The sequence below is a fragment of the Mesoplodon bidens genome, assembly GCF_964165515.1.
Source record: "Mesoplodon bidens genome assembly, chromosome: 5".
Taxonomy (NCBI): domain Eukaryota; kingdom Metazoa; phylum Chordata; class Mammalia; order Artiodactyla; family Ziphiidae; genus Mesoplodon; species Mesoplodon bidens.
In genome coordinates, this window is record NC_138161.1 from 43251185 (window position 1) to 43272236 (window position 21052).

The following is a 21052-nucleotide window of genomic DNA, read 5'->3' on the forward strand; positions in this document are numbered from 1 at the left end:
TGGATATTTTTATTATCCCATTTTACTGATGAAATTCTGAGAAGTTAAATAATGTGTCCCAGGTCATATAGCTTGGGAATGGCAATTTTGGGATTTGAACACAGGCTGCTCTAACACCAAGTTTGTGGCTATATATCAGAGTACCCACAATCCCTATATGTTACTTGTTACGAGTAGAAACATACTGTACATCTTACAACAGAGTCCTTTCCATGTCAGCCTTTCTAGTTTGGTATATAATTCAAGACTCAGGGATTACTGTGATAAGAGCTAAGTGATCACTTTCAACTTCTGGAAGGTCACATTATTACCTATATTATGATACTGGTTCCTTAAGTAGAAGTATGTCAGGTTCCATTTAGACTCAATACACAGTTGTATTGAGTTGTGATTGTGTATGAATGTAACAAGCATGTTCTCCTTTTGCTTAAGGCTGCTTTCCTGAGATGTACTCTTAATGCCTGGGTTTAGCAACTCAGCACCCTGCCAGTTCTTACCTCCTTGGTGTGGTGTCTTCTCAGGCAGTGTTCTTAGTCTGGAACCTCTTCATCCTTCCTCCTATTTTCACCTTCCCCTTGCTCGGCAAAATTCTACATTTTAAGAACTTAGCTGAGGCATCATCACCTTGTGTAAGAAGCTTCCCAGACCTTCTCCTGTATCTCTAGACTGAATAAAGTCTTCTTGCTCTGTATTCCTTTAGCATCTTGTAAATATCGATAAGCATTTTAAACTGTCATAGTGTCATAATGTACAAATATTTGTTTACATTTTAGTCATTCTCATTAGATGATGAGCACTCTGGGATAGAAATCATGTCTCAGGCATTTTTGTGTCCATATTACTCAAATGCCTTATGTACTTTTATTGAATTACTGCCTGACCAAATGACTAAATGATTGCTTTTATTGCTAGTGTCAACTTTCTAGACACTATAAACCTAAGAACACTGTTTATTATTTTTTCAATTGAAGGACTAGTGTATTTGATCAATAATCATAAGACTAAAAAACATAGTTTTTTATTTCTCTGTTGTTACATAGCATCACAGCCAAACTGTTCCCAATCAGTGATAATTTATCTTATTTTAAAAAGCTATAATGACATGTACATTTTAAAATGTGTTAGATTGAATATATTCAGTGTTTAAAGAGTTCCATAGAATTTTGATTGTTAGGTGATTGTTAGCCTTTTAAACCCATTCTATTCTGAAAGTATAAATTTAATGCTTTGTTATCAGGCATTGCAGTAATTCATACTGTGATTTTCATTTGTACTGCTAATGTTATGTTTTTTCATTAAGGCTTTAATTACCTCAAATATTTAATTAAACCTGTGTTTTCAAGTATATGGCATAATGATCTTAAAGATTAACTGTGTACTTGCAAGTGTAGTCAAAATAAAAATAGAAATCCAGAGAGACTTATTTCGTGCCAGTCTCAGCATGATTATAATTTTCCAAAGTGATTTTCATGTTTGAAGAACTTTTTTTTGTTTGAACCTAATATTCTGTTTAAAAAAGGAAAGCTTTTAAGGTAAAATCTAACATTTTTCCTTGATAGCTGCTTTAAGAGTAATGTTTCAAAATGTGTAAAAGTAATTATTTGGACAGTGATTTTTTTTTTTTAAACTGAAATCTTGACAAGGATGGAGGGGGGAAAACATAAAATGCTACCTTTGTAGTAGAGAATGAAGGGCCATTTTCCTTAAAAAGGTATATTTGAGATTTTTTTACTCTGGCTCATAAGGGATGGGAAACGGATCCATGATGTTCCTAGGAACTGCTGACCCAGTCGATATATGTTTGCAGTATGGTCTTCTGTGACTTCTAGAATAGGCATGGTCATCTGCTATCTCTTCCTGTGCCTGCCTGTGCTTTCCCTTTACAACCGTCATCACACATAAATCTCTAATGCCTCTTTTCTTTCTAGGCTCTAAGGTTTATGATGGCTAGGGATTGTGGATGTTTTTTTGCTACTGTGTAATCGGTGCCTAATCAATAGTTACAGAATAAATGATGCAAACAAGCAGAAAATGGGGATTTGTTCCCCAAAAGTAATTGTTTTGGTCATGGTGATGTTTGAAGCACTGTAGATCTTGAAATAAATTATTAAAGAGCAATTGAATTAGCTTTACTATTATGGTCTAATTTATTATCTATCTAGTAACCTCAGTTATCCAAAATATTGTTTAAATGCTATACAATCCATCTTTTTTGGATAGTCATTTATTATATTTTATTTAAAAATTATTTTGTACTTAAATTTTGTTCTTTGATATTTGGAAGTTATGAATTCTTCAAACAAAATAGTAGAGTTATACTCTACATATCTCAAAGCTTCCTTAAGAAGTAAACATATTTTTCAAAGTTGATAATACAGGTAAAACTTTCCCGTGGATAGAAGTACCCAGACCTCACATACTACCTCAGATCCGTAAATTCATAATTTGCTGTGTGCCTCTTTGGCATTTCCACTGACCCCACCACTGACTGACTGGGAATGGGGTGTGGGGATGCTGCTAACTGTGACTTACCACTGACTCAAGCATAGACATACTTTCGTTTATTCTTCATGGTGGATATAGGGATGGTTGAAGCATTTACAAAAGACTAAGGCTCCTGGATAACAAAGGAAATTAACATGAAGAGTAAATTAATTTCACTTACAAAAACCAAAGTCCTCACCATGGCCTACAAGGCCCTATGTTATCTGGCCTCTGATGCGTTTCTGACTTCCTGTCCTTCTTCCCTGCTCCTGTCTCACTGGGTTTTACCACACTGGCTTCCTTGCCTTTGCCCCAGCTGTACTCTTGCCCCAGATATTTGCATAAGTAACTCCCTCCTTCAAGGCCTTGCTCAGACTTTACCTTCTTTCTTAGTGAGGCTTGCCCTGATCACCTTATGTAAAACTACAATCCGTATCATGCTCTACTTTATCCTTTTTTCTATAGTACCTAATCACCTCTAACATATGATATAACCTGTAATTTACTTATTTTTATATGTATTATATTGTTTGTCTCCTGTAACTAAAATGTAAGTTTGATAAGGGAAGGGTTTCTCTATCAGTTTTTGTTTTTCATTGTTGTTGTGGTTATTTAAATAAACAGGTGTATCTCAGGTACCTAGAACACTGGTGTATGGTATACAGAAGATGGTCAGTAACTATTTGTTCAATAAAGAAGTCCAGATCCAAGAGAGCCAGGCCTAGACAGATGAAAAAACACCCTTTCTTGCCATCTAAGTTCTGTTTTTTAACCCTTGGAATGATCGCCAGTGAAGAATGACTGTACTTGATAGAAACCCTGCCTCTACCCCATGGGAATGTGGCCCAGTTATGCTGTGGCTTTCTCTCTATATTCCCAAAATGGTGTTAATAGATGGTCTCATTTATACTAAGCAGTAGTTAAGCCTGGAACAGAAATGAGCTTTAGTGGTGGAGTGAATCGCTGAGATAATAGGACCAGGATAGTAGGTTTGTTCCTTTATAATCTGCCCCAGGTTTGAGAAGTCCCTAGGAGTTAGGTGAATTAGGTTCTGGTTCTGACTGTAACCAATTCATTGTCTTATCTTATGACTCTGGACTTAACGTTTCTTCAATAGTAAAATTGAACTGGATTGTATTTTTTTTTCTACCTCTGTGAAGTTTAGCTATATCATCAGAAACATTTTAAGCTTTATAATTTAGGAACCCTCTTTCAAAATATGTTAGCGCTTAGGTTAATAATCATGTTACTATACTATGTTTAAGATTTATACTTGGTAAGGTGCTGCATATATAAAAACAGTTGAGCATACTAGTAGTGTCAAGAACGTAACAATCATTCTTTTCTTATGTAATTTCACAAGAAAAAACAAATTTGTGCTAATCCTTAGACTTCAGTTAACTAGAAAATTGAGTCTTTAGACATGATAGATAACTCGTGCTAGGATCCATCTCCCTCCCTTGCTTTCTCTCTTCTTTCCCTTATTTCTTCTCTATCCTTCAGGTTATCTACTGTACAGTTCCCTTTTTTTTTTTTTTGCTTAGAGAACAAAAGGATGACACTTTACAGGTATTTTTTAAGAATTTTGCTTTTTGAATGTATATTTTATTCATCATTGTACCCGCTAGCATCCAGCAGATTGTCTTGTACATGTAGATGCTCCTTAAGTGTTGCTTGGATGAATGAATTTGATTTTATTTTTACCCCAATACTTAATTGACTCAAAGTGATTTTCAAATTTTTATTGTTTTAAGAAAGGTGACTCTTGTGATGGTGGGACTTGATAATGCTGGTAAAACGGCAACAGCAAAGGGAATCCAAGGAGGTAAGCTGAAAAAATTTATTATTAAATTACTCTGATTTATTTATTTAAATTGCTTTATTACATATTCGGGTACATATACTGTGCACTCTATTACTTTATATTCTTAGTATACTTGAGGCTAATGTGGTGAATAGACTCTGGCTTAATAGTACCAGCCTGTTATGTTTCAGATTTGAATGAATGCAGAGGCTCCTCGAGGTTTTTGATCAGCTAAGAGGGATCGCAGCTGTCTTCTAGCCAGTAGGAAGGAAAAAGTAAAAAAAGGACATGCCCCTGCCTTTAAGGATCCCTATCTTCTACTTACATTTTCTTGGCCAGAATTTAGTCACAGGGCTACAGCTAAATGAAAGGGAGGTAGAAATACAGTTAGCCAGCACAGTTCTCTTTGCATCTCTTGATTTTTTTTTCAACATGATGTGTAATTTTTACAGTTACATTAAAGATACATTAAAGGGTTTTATTTCATTTATATTACATCTCATTGGATGTATTTATTTAGTCTTAATTTAATGCTTTGTAACTACAATATAGAGGCACTATACTAATGAGTTTGTTATGTACCCAGAAGATGTAGCATGAGCCAGGCATCTCGAGGGTATGAATTGGGAGAAAACCTAACATATATTTGTTCCTGAAAATGGATTTTGCAAGTAGGTATCATGCATGACAGATAGGGAGCTTTTATTTATGGAAATTCATGAAAGAAAATTGACACCTTGCAAAATTTGCTGTTAGAGAAAAACATTTTGTCACCCCCCCAATTAGATGCAAACTATATATTATTGTTTGAGGAGTCTTCTAAAGCCTTTTTGTACCCCTCATGCTGTCACCTAGGTTATATTCTTGCAAAGCACTCACTGTCACCATCTAAACCAGGGGTTTGCAAACTTCTTCTGTAAAGATCCATATAGTAAATATTTTAGACTTTGAGAGTCATCTGGTCCCTTTCCCAGCTACACAGCTCTGACATAGTAGTGCAGAAGTAGCCATAGAAAATATGTAAACAAATGAGCGTGGCCATGTTCCAATGAAACTTTATTTATAGACCCTAAAATTTGATGTGTTATGAAACATTATCCTTGGGGTTTTTTTGGAAATTATTTTAAAATGTAAAACACATTCTTAGCTTGAGGGCCATGTAAAAACAGGTGGCTAGCCAGATTTGGCCTGCAGGCCATGAAACCTTATCTAAACGTTTTCTCTTTCATTCCTTCAAAGCCTTATGTTCAAGGGAGCAGGATCCAGGAAGGTGCTAATCAGACTGTCTAATTATTTGTGTGTACTTAGAACAAACTCTTTCCATCAGGCCTTTTTCTTCTGAATCCCACCTCCATTAGTTTCTTTTTCTGAGTTTAGAAAATGTTCAAGGTGTCACATCATGAACAAAAAGCCAAAGCTGCCTTCAACTTTGAGCTCCCCTGTGGCTCTGTTTTTGTTTTTCATTTCGTATTTACTCTTCAGACTACTCCAGTGATTGATTTCTTACCATTTTTCTTTTTTAAAGATTCCAGTTATATAGAATGACTTGAAGGTTTTCAAATTGAGCCTTTTGATACCTTTGTGATTTTGTTTATGCTGTTCCCACTTGCCTTATTGAAGAGAATATCAACTTATCCTTAAAGACAGATTATCTACTTATCTCTAAAGATGCTCGTTTGTCATATAGTTTCCTTCTTTATGAAGTTTCTTCTGATCTCCTGCTGCCCTCACCCCTTACCACCACCATCAGTACAATTGACCACATCCTCTGTTTTTGTCTACTCTTATCTGTATCTACTTGTATAGCTACTTAATTGCCCCTCTTTTTATGTATTACTCTACCTCTCCAGACTATAAATTCCCCAAGGGCAGTTTTACTTATTTTGGTGTCCTAGTTCAGGCCATGCCTTAGTAGGAAGTCTTCCTAAAACATTTCTCCCATGGCTTCTCTTAGCTTATTTCTGGCTCTTTTCTGTTTTGTTTTTTATTAAAATTTTTTTTAAATTTTTTATTGTATATTTCCTCCTTTCTTTTGAGATAATCTTCCTCTCCCACTGTATTGCCGTTGTCTGCATCCAAACCCTGGGTTTAGTGTTTCATCTATAATTTTTTTATAGCTTACTAATCTAAGAGTACTTTCCCTATCTTGAGGTTCACTTCCTTCAGTCAGCTTCTCTTCTTCATGGCTGTCAAAGTGATTGCATTAATAGGATATAGGTTCAGTTGTGCTAACAAATAAGCCTAAAATAACAGTGGTTTAATAAAATAGAAGTTTAGGGCTTCCCTGGTGGCGCAGTGGTTGAGAGTCCGCCTGCCGATGCAGGGGACACAGGTTCATGCCCCGGTCCGGGAAGATCCCACATGCCGCGGAGTGGCTGGGCCCGTGAGCCATGGCCTCGGAGCCTGCGCATCCGGAGCCTGTGCTCTGCAATGGAGAGGCCACAACAGTGAGAGGCCTGCGTACCTCAAAAAAAAAAAAAAAAAAAAAAAAAAAGTTTATTTCTCTCTCATATTATAGCACAGGGAAAAGCAGTCTAGGGTTGACATAGCAGCTCTAAGGTATTAGAGACTCAAGTTCCTTTTCCTATTTGCTTTGCCATTCCTAGTGTTCTCCTTTGCCTACCTGGTCCAAGGTGTCTCACTACTACATGTGCATTTCAGCTGGAAGGAAGAAGTAAAGGACAAAGGGAGGCTGTCCTTCTCTTTTTTTAAAGTATGTGAACCAGAAGCCACCACATCACTGCAGTTCACAGGCCATTAGCTAGAACCCATGGTGTTCCAGAGCTGGTTGTTACTTGCTCTTATTGGCTCATATTAGTCAAGGAGAGCCAGTTAGGCACCTCTCCTCCAAACTCTATGTTCAGGTGCCTCATATTGGTAATTTGAAATAGTTCATAGCAGGAGTATTTACACCATGACAATTGGCAAACACTACCTATCAGAGTTCCACAGCCTCCAAAGCCAGTTAAACATTTAATAGTATACCACAAGCACATTATCTAGAACCTGTTCTCATGGCCACCCCTAGCTGTCATAGAGACTGGGGATTGCATTCTTTATCCTGAACAGCCATGTGCTCAGCTAAAAAATCCAGGATTCTCTGACTTTCCAGTGTTATTTCCTAATAGTTCTAAGGAACTGTTGTTATTTTGGGTGGGAAAATTCTTTGTGTAAATTGGTCCCTAGCATTGTTGACATTAACACATCTTTATTATATTGTAGTTATTTGTTTATGTATATATTTCCTCTTTTTCCCTCTATATAAGTGCTCTTTAAGATCAGAAAATATTAATAAATTTTATTAATCTTTGTATATCTAGGACCTTGCATAGTACTTAGCATATAACATAAGCTCAATAAATAGTTATTGATTATATATTTTCATTATATCTTGAACTTTCTAGGCATTGTCTTAACACATATGCTTTACTGAAATCCTCAGGATTAGGGACCATATGTCTTTGTACCCCTGGTTCTTGTATGATGCCTGATTTATAACAGGCCCTCAATAAATGATTACAAGCATGGATGGATGGATAAATATATGGAAGAATGGACATAACGACAGCAGCTTCAGCTGTCCTAGCAGTCTGGTGTTGTAGTATTGAGCAATTATATGCTTTGTACTGAGTGCTAAGGATACAAAGATAGTTCCCAGCTATTGGGAAGGTATAGGCTATTGTGGAGACCAGCAAGAACACAGAATAGTACAATAGATGGTGTAGGTGATACTGAAAGTAGGAAGGAATCATCAGAGAAGGATTTACAGAAAAGGTTGTAACCTGAACGTTTAGTCTTGTCTTGAAACACAGAATTATGAGTAGGAACCAGAGGAAAGAATAGAGAAATTGGGGAGGGTGTTCCATGTATCAAAAGAAACAGGCTTTTAAAGTCCTGAATACCTGAATTTGAGTCCTGGGTCTGTCTACCATGTAACCTTGAAAAAATTACTTAATATGAATTGGTTTCCTGGGAATAGTGCCATCATTTTATCTGTGCTTACATTGTTCCCCTGCTTGGAATTTTGTTCTCCGTTCTTTGTTATAATTTTTTTGTCTTTTAAGACTTTACTCCTATTTCGTTTCCTCTCTGAAGCCTTTCTAGGCCATGACTCACTTCTAGCTCCTCTTTACCCTTTTTCTCTTGAATGCCCTCCATCTTAGTTTGGGCTGCTATAACAGAATACCATAGACTTAGTGGCTTAAACAACAGGTATTTCTCAACGTTCTGGAGGCTAGGAGACTGCAGTCAGGGTGCCAGTATGGTCGGGTACTTAGTGAGGGCCCTCTTCTTGGTTTACAGACAGCCATCTTCTCACTTGTATCCTCATGTGGTGGAAGGAGAGAGAGGAAACAAGCTCTCTTATGTCTCTTCTTATATGGGCACTAATTCCATCATGGGGGCTCCATCCTTGTGACCTCACCTAAACCTAATTACCTCCCAATACCATCACATTGGGGATTAGGGTTTCAACAGATGAGTTTTGGCAGGGACATAAAAGTGCAGTTTGTAATACCTTCACACTGTGCTCTCCAGACTTGTTCGTAGAACATATAGGTTCCTGTGTTATTCCCATTAATGGGAATAACAGTTCTCTCTGAATTGTACTGGATATTCTTTGAGGACAGCAACCCTTTTTTATTCATCTTTGCATTCTAATGCCTAACAAAGTCCTGGTACTGAGTAGGTATTCTGTCTGTGTTATTTCCCTTATCCCTTCCTCAGGATAGTTGATTTATTTTCACTGATAATTTCCTGGGGGTACCTTTCAAATCATACTCAAAGACAGCTGCCTATTTTAACTGTGAAGCCAGTTCTGTCCTGGACTAGATCCACATTTTTAAATGTCTAGTTTAATTCTGTTTTTGGAATACATGGCTGCTTATATTGCTTCTAAACTTGCCTTTTTCTCCTTCTAGATAAGGCAGGTATTTTAAAAATGTGACTTGTGATGTCTGTTAACTTTCTAGGGAGCTGTGTAAACTGCATTAAGATGCTTGCTGAAAGGGAATGGTACATTGCAAGTCTTTTTCTCAGTCACACCTAAGCCTAACGCAAATGCCTCTCAAATTTATCTTTGTAATAGCAAATGTTTTGCTGAATGTGGGAATGATAAGACCCTCTAAACCAGTGTTGTTCAGTAGAGCTATTTATAATGATGGACATGTTCTATATTGGCTCTGTCCAGTAGGGTGGGCCACCAGCCACATGTGACTTTTGAGCACTTGAAATACAGCTTGAACAACCGAGGAGCTGAATTTTTTATTTTATTTAAGTTTAATTTATTTAAGTTTTAAAAGCCTCATGTAGTTTGGTGACCACTGTATTGACCGTGCAGCTGTAAACAAAGTACGGTGGAGTAATATTTGTTGTGAATTCCAGCGATGAAGAGATAATGGAAGAGACAGACATGAAGTTTGAACTCTTCTCTGTAACCACTGAGTCACTTGGTTCTGTTAATCTTTCATGAGTTCTCTCTTGCCATTCTTCTACTTTTATTTTCATACCTCTCCAAAAAGTGGCTATCACTCTCATTTTCAGTCTGTTCTAGAGACTTTTGCAAAGAGGAATCTCAAGGAAGACTACTTAAGTCACCTTAATTATGTTATTGGTCTGCTCAAATACCTTCTGTGGCTCCCAATTCTCTATCTTCAGAACTCTCTTCAGTGTGCATTCAGGCTTAAGGGTTTGCTCCAACTACAATGTTCAACTTGTTCGTGCATCTTGCTTTTACCATTTCTATTACTTAGGTCCCTCATCTGACTGTCTAAATCCTACCTAGCTTTAAGGCCTAGGTCCCAGCTCCTAGTTCAAGTCTTGAACCTTAGTGATCTTTTTAATCTCTTACTGTCATTACCGCTCTTTGGCAGTTATAATTGTATAATACATCCTGTACCTTCTTCTTTGTGCTGTCATATGCAGAAGTCCAAAGAAATTCAATTATAAATTTATGAGAATATCCTGTATTCTATTCTTGTAGAAGAAAATAAAATCTACTCTTTGTATTTGCAAACTGTCCTTAAAAGTCTCTTTATTGCAATTATAGCTTTAATTCAGTTAATTAAAAAAGAAAGGTCCTATACTCTTCATAGCTGCTCCCATTATTTGGTTGTTCTAGACTATTCTCTGAATGTTTAGTTTTTCTTTATAACTCCACAGAGGTTGTAATGGTCCTTGGGGATGTCTGTGGTGTTGAAGGTTGAAATTTTTATTGTTTGTAACTTGAGGAGTCAGTGGCCTTAAAGGCAAGAGTTCATTTGTGTATTTATTCTACAGATCCTTATTAAGTACCCGTTATATGGTGGGCATTAGTTTAGGAACTGGGGTTATATCAATAAAAACAAACAAGCAAACAAAAAAACAGACAGAAATTCCTATCTGCAAGGAGTGTAAATTCTAGTTGGATATTTTATAGTATCTACCTTTCCCCCAAACTAGTGTGCTTAGATGTAATGCTTATTGTGTAAGCAAATAATAAACATTCTATTTAGTACTAAAGTATGATGAATAACACATTTATGTCATTTAAGTTGTGAAGTTAAATTAGTGTTATTAATTTAAAGTCTAAAGATTCTTTCTTTTATATCATTTGAAACAGAGTATCCTGAAGATGTAGCACCTACCGTTGGATTTTCCAAAATTGACCTTAGACAAGGAAAGTTTGAAGTCACCATCTTTGACTTGGGAGGTGGAAAAAGAATTCGGGGAATCTGGAAGAATTACTATGCTGAATCTTATGGAGTAATATTTGTTGTGGATTCGAGTGATGAAGAGAGAATGGAAGAGACAAAAGAGACAATGTCAGAAGTGATAAGACATCCTAGGATATCGGGAAAGCCTATATTGGTGTAAGTAATGTTGGTGTCATTGTAAACGTAGAGACAGCAGCATTAAGTCATTAAAGAAATTTACCTAAGTAACAAAATACTGAATGAGCTAAATTGTCACACCCTCATATGATAAAGTGTATGTAATTTACTGGGAGTTGTTAATATACCAAGGCCTTATTATAATGCTATCTGTAGAGGTTAAGGGCAGAGGCTACGTAATGAAGAAATCTTATAATTAGATCTCTTGGGTTTTCAAATGTAAACTCTTTGTTTTATTTGATCATTTACTTTTGTCAGATTTTTCAAATGGTCTCTTAACAAGGTTCTAAAATGTTTTTCAATTTATTTTCCTCTTTTAATAACTTATTTATGTTTTGCCTCTGTCCTTTTTTTCTTGAAGAGTATTCTTGTTTGAAAGTTATTTAGATGGTTTATTCTTCTAATGCCATGTTGATTTCTCAGTTTTTACTACTATATTTCCGAACTGAACATGTGATCTGTGCCATTATCAACTTAGATGTATGCTTAGCATCATTTTGTCCAGCTGCCTAAACATTTAAAAAAAATTAAGTGACAAAGGACTTTTGCACTACCCGCCCTCATAGCATTTCTGCATAGTAAACACCAGATGGTGCTATAACTTTGAGACATAGTAAAGTGAAAGTGGTTTAAATTGCTCTTAAAATTGGAGTAAGCGGAATGTGTATTTTGCCTTCTTGTCCCCTTTCCCTCATTCTTGTGTTTCATTACTAACGATTAAAAAAAAAACCAAGCAACCTATCACATGGTTAACTGAGAAATTGTAAGACAGAGTTCCTCAGTGGTCCTCAGTAATAAATGAACATTTTAAAATGAGGCAGTTTGTAAGCTCTGATTACAAAAAGTAAAACTTTATTGTATCATTTATTGTTAAGCTTATACTGTTTAATTTTTATACATTTAACTAATTAAACAAGTTATTTGATATATATATAATTAATTCTCACCTTTATTGAATATGAAATAGACTTTAATAGATATGTATACGAAGAGTAAACTTTGAACCCATAGACTAAATTAGTCTCTATAAATGTTTAAGCATAGAACCAGTGACTTCTAAAGTAAAAAGTATTAATGACTGATGTTCATTTGTAAAATAATTGAGTGTGCTTTTTTTAACCCAATAGTTATTTATTTAATTTATTCTTTTGTTCATGTATTCTCTCATGCATTTATTCATTCATACATGTACTAATTCAACAAATATTTATTGAACATCCACTATGTGCTAGACATTGTTCTGGTGATAGAGATACCTTTGGGAACAAAAACAATAAAACTCCATGTATGATCTCAGGAGCTTACATTCTAGAGGGTGAGACACACACACAAAAAATAAATAAATAAATAAATAAATAAATAAATTGTACATTAGGTGATAAGTATATTGAAAACAAAGCAGGTAAAAGAAGATCAGGAATCCTATGGTGGTGGTGGTGACAGGGGCATGTTACTCTTAAAATTAGGATAATCATACTAGGTCATATTGAGAACATGACACTGGAGTGAGAGTCAGTCATGCAGATAGATGTATGTGGCAAAGCCCTGAGGCAGAGGCATGCAGTTTGTGTCTGCAGTGTTTACTGAATAATCTTAATGTCAGCAAGATATCTGCTTTCAGTTCTGTCACCTCTCTCAGCTAGTGAATTTCCAGAATTGGAAAAAAGAAAAAAAACAACTCACAACTAGGATGATTGCTCACATTATAATTTCATAGTCAGTGCGATCTCACAAAGACATGAGAATTAATTAGGGATCAATAATATGTTTATGAAATATGGAATGGTTTGCCATTTGGTGAGTTTTTCTCAAAGGAGTTTTACAACCATAGAACTTTTATTAATAAAGGTGAACTTTCTGAGATGTGTGTGCTTCAAAAATATACAAAATTTACTAAAAAGTAAATATTCTCTTTTTTTTTTTTTTGGCCACACTGCACGGCATGTAGGATTCTAGTTCCCCAACCAGAGATCGAACTCACGCCCCCTGTATTGGGAGCGCAGGGTCCCAAGCACTGGACTGCCAGGGAAGTCCCAAAAAGTACATATTCTTAATAAATTTGGAAGATGTAGGAAAGAATGAGGTTAAAAAAAAAATGATTGACCTATCATGCAGAGCCAGCCACTGCTATCATTTTGATGAGTTTCCTGTGCATATTTTTGTAAAACATGTAACGTATGCAGTGTTCATATAATACATAAAATTTTCTATCCCACTCTTTCTTCTGTTTATAAATCCGTCTTGAATATCCACCCAAGTCCCAAATTTGGAAGTTCTCCTGTTGACCTTTTTCTCTCTGACCTACAATTAATTTGTCTTATTGATGTTACTATCTTAATATCATTTGAGTCTGTTTACTCCTCTCTATTCCCTTTAATGTTACCTCCTTTCAGCCTTTCTTCACTTCTCCCTTGTGTTACTGATTACTCTCCTAACCAGTCTCCCTAGTAGCAGTCTTGCCTGTTCTCTAAGCTCTCCTCTACATTGCTAGCAGGAGCCCTTTTCTTTATTTGATATTTTTCAAGTTACAAAATTGGTACATGCTTTAATAAGTGAAACAATGCAAGAATAGATAAAGTACTTGAGAGCTCTGTTTTAAATCCAAATTTGATCATTTTACTTTTCCTCTGCTCGGAGTCCTTCAGGTTGCCTCCATAGTTCCACACAGATAGGAAAGTCTGTGTTTTAACTGATGTAACCCAAGCACATAATAAGTATGGCATTGAAAAGTCCATTGGATAGTAAGTGGGAGGGGCGTCCAGTAGAGCCCTAGTAAGCTGAGTGCTAGGGGCTAGTGGGTGTGGAGATGTAGGGGAGGCTACCTGAATTAGGAGGCTGGCTACAGTGCTCCTTGTTGCACATAGCTGCTTCCTTCCTGCCCACGGACATCTGGACCTCTCATCTGCAGAATCCTATAATGGCATCTAATTTCTTCCGATCACCACTTGTCTGTCTGAGCCTAAACTACGTGATTTAGGACCTACAAAACCTCTCAGAACTCCCTTCAACGCCTTGATAATTTTCTCTTCCTACCCTCTAATAATGAGCAAACAGAGAACAACAACAGACCTCTGAGAAGATTCAGTCATTCAACAGAAGGAAAGAAATCTGAAGAATTATTATCTCGTCTGTAATCATGAAATTACAGATTGGTAGAGCAGGATTCATTCATGCTATGGGAAGCAGAGTAGATGACCACGATAGCAGGTCCTGGACACTCTAGCTCTGCCTGACCTGATTCTGCACAGCAGTCTGACAGCATATGTCATTGCAAATGAAGGCTCAGTCACATTTCACTTTATGTCACAGACGTGAGGGTTCTCTTGAAAGGTCAGAGTCGTAGATCACTAGGCTTCGGTGTTTTATTAGCTCGGAATTTCTGTTTGGCAGTTCTCTAGTATTTACTGCTTAATCAGCATAATATTCCAGTCAAAATCTCTGAAATAAGTGGTGAAAAGGTGAAAAAACATGGGTTTAGAGAGAAGACAGAGAATCTGAAGCCTGGATTCTAAAAGTTGTGTATTTGTTTATGACCCTGACAAGTCACTTTACTTCTTTGGACTCAGTGGTTAAATGACTCTTCTTTAATAAAAGTAACTGTAAAATATAGTAATTCTGTGATTGTATTCAGCTGTGTATTATAATGTGGACCTTAGTATAGTTTATGCCAAGAATCCATTTTGGTAAAAAGGTAAAAGTGACTTGTATTCCTTCTAAAGAAAGTAAAAATGGATGCCATGCAAATATTTGGCTTTGTTATCATGCTGAGTTGTTTATTTACCTAGAATAGAAAGTCTTTTTTCTCTCATGTCTACTATAGATTAACTTGAATCTCTACTCTGATTAATTAAGGTATGAATTATATTACCCACCCTCACATTCCCACCACCACATACATACTCTTGCTTTAACCATTTATAATTTAATTATTTATTAAAAGCTCTAATACTGGATAGTCTTGACAGATAAAGAAGACCTTTCCAAGAGAAAAAGTAAACAACTTCTGCAGTGGTATAAGCAGCACTGAAATCAGTAGTAATTTCAAAATTTAAGCTCAACATCCACCATAGAAATTTTCCATTAATAATACAAGGTACTATTTGTTGATTCCTTGTGGAAAGGGCTGAGCTAGGAGGTATTTTAAACATCTTAACCTATTGAAATTTTCAGCAGCCCAAGGTTATACCAATGTTATATAAGAAGGCACATGTTCTTTCTGCATCTCTTCTTTCTAGTACAGTCTTGAAAGCTGCCCTCAGAGCGATTGTAAATTACCCTTCATTTTTTGTGGTTGAATCTCCTAATACTTATAACTGAAATAACTCTGGAGATCCACAAGCTAAAATTTCCTCCCAGGATAATAACAATTCTACTTGTGTTAGCATACTTGAACTCTTAGAGTGGTGCCACTTTCTCATTATATACTGTCTGCTTTTCTGTGGAGTTATATGACCTAACTTAACTTTTGGTCGGACCTCACAGATGCTTCACAACAAAAATGTATAGGAGTTTCACTCAGGAAAGAAAACATAATATCTCATATATGATCTGGCTAGATGTCATGAACATTTCAGTAAAAAAATGTTTGACCTGGAGGTCTTTGCACCATGGGTGGCTTCCCAGGACCCTCTGAAATCACATACACAATTCTGAGTGCATGTACATTTTTCTTGGGAGCAGATTCTAGCTCTCATCAAATTCCTAAAGGATTTCATGACCAAAGAGGTTAAAAAAAACATGGCAGTGAGTTTTTATATTAGGAGAAATAATAAGTAAGGTTTTATTATTGATAATTTTTTTTATTGATATCAGACTTTTGTCTTCACCCTCTATATACCTATTTGACTCACCTTTCTTCTAGACAGTATTACAGGAAACTGCAAGTTTCTTTGAGTCATATTCTTTCTTATAAGTGCCCAAGAGAAGTTAATTAGGTTATGGGTTATCCTAATACTGTTCTTAGAATTTGAGTCAAATGTACTTTCATAAGTCAGACCTTTCAATAAGAAATAGGGGAACATGGGTCCTTTTTAGAATTCTGGAAACCCATAAGTATGTAAGTCACGTATGTCACTTAATCACTTGATCCTTAGTTGTAGTGGTGGGTCCCTTAATTTACTATTTTTACTATCTGAAACCCCTACTCACTTTATTTATAGGGTCCATTGGCTTAAGATTTCTTTTCTTTCAGCGCAAACTTACCAAGCTGTCATCTTCATCAACTTTATTTAGTTATACTGTTGACTCACCTCTACATTTCCTTACTGAGGGCTTCCTTTTGTCTGTAATGGCATCCAGCTTCACTAATAGCAGCTGTAGTTTACAGTAAAGCTTCTCAGCTGGTTGACTTCCTAGGTAATTTATGCACAAAGAGCCTGTAGAGGTTCCCATCCTTTCCCTCCCCTGTCCCAACACCCTCTATTGTAAAACAAAATAATGAAGAAAAACCTGTTGACAGTGTCCTCAGGTGGCAAGATGTTATCCAGGGATCACCTGGATCAGCATCAGACCAGACCTGCTGTATTTTTTAGGGTGGGGCCAAGGATGCCTCTGGCTTTTTCACGGGTTCTCCAGATCTCTCTGCTGCACAGCAGAAATTGAGATCTACTGGTGCAGGGGAAAGCATGGGCTTTGAAGTCAGCCAGGCCTTGAGTAGGTTACTTAATCTTCCTGAGCTTCTATGTCTCCACTTGTAAATAAGGATTTTAATACTTGTGTTGTCATGTGAATTCTAAAATAATGTACTTAAAGCATCTAGTGCAGTGCTTTACTAGTTTTCTGTGCATGTGATGGTGGATATGAATAGTTACTATTGATGATATGCTGTGTCTAGGTAGAGATGAATTAGGAGAGCCAGTTTGAAAGTGTCATATGTGAATTCAAGCTACATGAAGCTTTTGATTACAGAAAATGTCATGGCTTAGTGGGTAAGAATAGGAGCCCAAGTGCTCAAAATAATTATTGCATACTTTCTGAACCAGTAGATTCCTAATAGTGTGCCTCCAATGCTTAAGAATTTTTTCTTTTAAGGTAGTAATTTTAAGGAAAAAATGGCTACTTTTAGTGCCTATTGTGTGTGAATAAACAAAATGTTCAACAGGTAATTAGTTAAATATGTTTATGTTGCTTAGGTTAGGGTGCTTTTGAAACATAACAATGAAAATTGTATGTGATATATTGCTCTGCTATGAATCTTTCTGTGATTAAGTCTTGCTTTGAAAGCAGTATGTTTAGAAAATTACTGTTTTCTGAACCCATCTGGATATAATTATGCTAATGAATATTAAATAGTACTCGATATTTTCAGTTTTCAGTTTTCATGATAAACAATTTAGGAACAATTATAAACAAGTATCAGTAAGGCACTACATTAAAGGATATAGCACAAGTGTAGAAGGGACAGAAGAAATATCTCTCACCACCTGATTTAGCTGGGGAGTTTATCACTAGTTTTAAATTTATCTTTTTTTATAATGTTCCTTAAACATTTGAAGCTGACCTATGGGAAACATCTTTTTCTCCGGTAATGCTTGTAACTGACACAGTAGAAAACTCTTCAATTTCTTTATATTTTATAAGTTAAAAATTATTTAATAGTGTTAGGAGACATATATACACACATATATAGCCATATTCCTGTTCACATAAGAATTCTCTCATTTTTCCACTACCAAATTTGCTCAGTTATCTGCTTTTATTCCTTTGTCTTCCCTCCTGTAATATGGAAGAAGTGTTTCTGCTCCTGTCCAAGATCCCACCCCTTTCTACTATTGTATTGGGTTGGCCAAAAGGTTCTTTCGGTTTTTTACGGAAGATGGCTCTAGTAGAGCTTAGTTGTCTTTAACTTTATTTGAAACAATTTTGTTAGATTGTGTGTGACAGCTGTCATATCAGGGTGCATTAAAAAAAAAAAACTTATAAAAATCGGTGAATTTTTGTGTAGCCATTTTAATATTGAAGCCGGAAGGAAAAAAGCAACATTTTCAGCGTATTATGCTTTGTTATTTCAAGAAAGGTAAAAATGCAACCGAAATGCAAAAGAAGATTTGTGCAGTGTATGGAGAAGGTGCTGTGACTGATCAAACGTGTTAAAAGTGGTTTGCGAAGTTTGGTGCTGGAGATTTCTTGCTGGACGACGATGCTCCGCTGTTGGGTAGACCAGTTGAAGTTGATAATGATCAAATCGAGACATTAATTGAGAACAACCAACATTATACCACTCGGGAGACAGCCCACATACTCAAAATATCCAAATAAAGCGTTGAAATCATTTGTACCAGCTTGGTTATGTTAATCGCTTTGATGTTTGGGTTCCACGTAAGTTAAGCGAAAAAAACTTTCTTGACCGTATTTCTGCGTGTGATTCTCTACTTAAACGTAACGAAAACGTTCCGTTTTTAAAACAAATTGTGACAGGTGATGAAAAGTGGATACTGTACAATAATGTGCAATGGAAGAGATTGTGGGACAAGCGAAATGAACCACCACCAACCAAACCAAAGGCCGGTCTTCATCCAAAGAAGGTGATAGTTGTGTATATGGTGGAATTGGAAGGGAGTCTTCTATTATGAGCTCCTTCTGGAAAACCAAATGATTAATTCCAACAAGTGCTGCTCCCAATTAGACCAACTGAAAGCAGCACTCGACCAAAAGTGTCCAGAATTAGTCAACAGAAAACTCATAATCTTCCCTCAGGATAATGCAAGACCACATATTTCTCTGATGACCAGGCAAAAACTGTTAGAGCTTGGCTGGGGAGTTCTGATTCATCTGCCATATTCACCAGACATTGCACTTCGGATTTCCATTTATTTAGGTCTTTACAAAATTCTTTCAATGGAAAAAATTTCAATTCCCTGGAAGACTATAAAAGGTACCTGGAACAGTTCTTTGCTCAAAATGATAAAAAGTTTTGGGAAGATGGAACTATGAAGTTGCCTGAAACATGGCAGAAGGTAGTGGAACAAAACGGTGAATGTGTTGTTCAATAAATTTCGTGGTAAAAATGAAAAATGTGTCTTTGATTTTTACTTTAAAACGGAAGGAACTTTTTGGCCAACCCAGTATATTATTCCTCCCCTTTCTTTTTTTTTTTTTTTTTGCGGTATGCGGGCCTCTCACTGTTGTGGCCTCTCCCGTTGTGGAGCACAGGCTCCGGATGCGCAGGCTCAGCGGCCATGGCTCACGGGCCCAGCCGCTCCGTGGCATGTGGGATCCTCCTGGATCGGGGCGCGAACCCGTGTCCCCTGCATCGGCAGGCGGACTCTCAACCACTGCGCCACCAGGGAAGCCCCCTCCCCTTTCTTATATCGAGTTTCTCTCTCTGGATCATTCCCATCAGCAGAATGTGCTCTTGTGTTTCTTTAAGTATTGTGGAATCCTTTGGCTCTACATCTCTCTCCACATGTTGACTCCTTTTTATAGTGTTCTATTCAAAATTCTGGAAAGAATTGTCTGTAATGGATTCTGTACTTATTTATATCACATTCTTTCCTCAACATGCTCCATTTGTACTTTCATTCCTACAATTCCTTGAAACTGCTCTTGTTGGAGTCAAGAAATTATCTCCATGTTGCCAAATCCATTGTCACTTTGCTGTTCTTATTTTACCTAAAATTGACTATTTCCTCAACTTTGTTTTCCTTTTAGCACTTTTGCACTACAGCATACTTTTCTTGATTTTCCTCCTATTTCATCGATGGTTCCTTCTTAGTCTTTTTTGTTAACTCCTCTTCTGCTTTAAGTCTAAATTTTAGAATATCCCAGGCTCTTTTCTGGGCTTGCAGTTTTTTGCATCTAGATACTTTTGAGACCTTAAATACTGTTTATTTACTCAGAGGACCCAAATCTATAGCTTTGACATCTCCCAAGAGTTCCTACTGATATAGCTAATACCTTAGAAACCTTCACTTTGACATTTTATGGTCATCTCAGATTCTATTGGCCAAAACAGAATTTCTTGATTTCCTTCTCACCCCTCGTGTTGAAACCTTCATCTCTGTCTTTTCCCATCTCAGTAAAAGCTGTCATAATCTAATCAGTATCCTGTAGCTTCTACCTCTTAAATCTATCCCATTTTAGTCTGATTTTGTTTTCTATCACTACAACTTGGTATATAGTATTTAAGAACTGGTTCTGGAATCAGATTGCCTAGGTTCAAATCCAAGTTCTCTGTGTACAGTTTCTGTGACCTGAGTCAGGTTACTTAACCTAGCTGTACTTCAGTGTTCTTGTTGGTAAAATTTTAAAATTATTAGAACAATGCTGGGACATAGCAAGTATGTTTTTTTATTAGTCTTGAGTGTTAGTACTGCTGCTACCACCATCACCACCTCCACTCCCATCCTAGCTCAAGCCTCCATCATCTCTTAACTGGGACTATTGCATTAGCCTTCTAATTGTTTTCTATACCTATATGCTTGTCCTTTACTCACCTGCCCCCAATCCATTCTGACCCGTTCTCCGAACAGTAGACAGGATGATTTTTTTCCCAAATATAAATTACATAACATTACTCCCAGGCCAAAAAACAGCTTTGCCTTTATTACACTTGCTGTAAACTTCAGACTTACAGAGCTTTACATCTAGCCCCTGCTGACCTTTCTTAACCTCATCTCTTACCTCACTGCTCTTTTCCCACTATGATACAACTGTACTGCTCATTCTTTTTTTTTTTTTTTTTTGCGGTATGCGGGCCTCTCACTGTTGTGGCCTCTCCTGCTGCGGAGCACAGGCCTCCGGACTCGCAGGCCCAGTGGCCATGGCTCACGGGCCCAGCCGCTCCGCGGCACGCGGGAACCTCCCGGACCGGGGCACGAACCCGCGCCCCCCGCATCGGCAGGCGGACTCCCAACCATTGCGCCACCAGGGAAGCCCTGCTCATTCTTCTTTGAGT

General features: G+C 36.8%; 1 protein-coding gene across 2 annotated transcripts in view; it reads left to right on the forward strand.

Annotated features, from left to right (window-relative positions):
* The window catches only part of ARL13B (ARF like GTPase 13B), a 74523-nt gene that overhangs the window by 11364 nt on the left and 42107 nt on the right, over window positions 1–21052 (forward strand). For both annotated transcript variants that reach the window (XM_081235086.1, XM_081235085.1), the window contains exons 2-3: window positions 4239–4309; window positions 10887–11136. In XM_081235086.1, the coding sequence (XP_081091212.1) occupies window positions 4239–4309; window positions 10887–11136 (321 nt within the window). The remainder of the gene's footprint in view (window positions 1–4238; window positions 4310–10886; window positions 11137–21052) is intronic.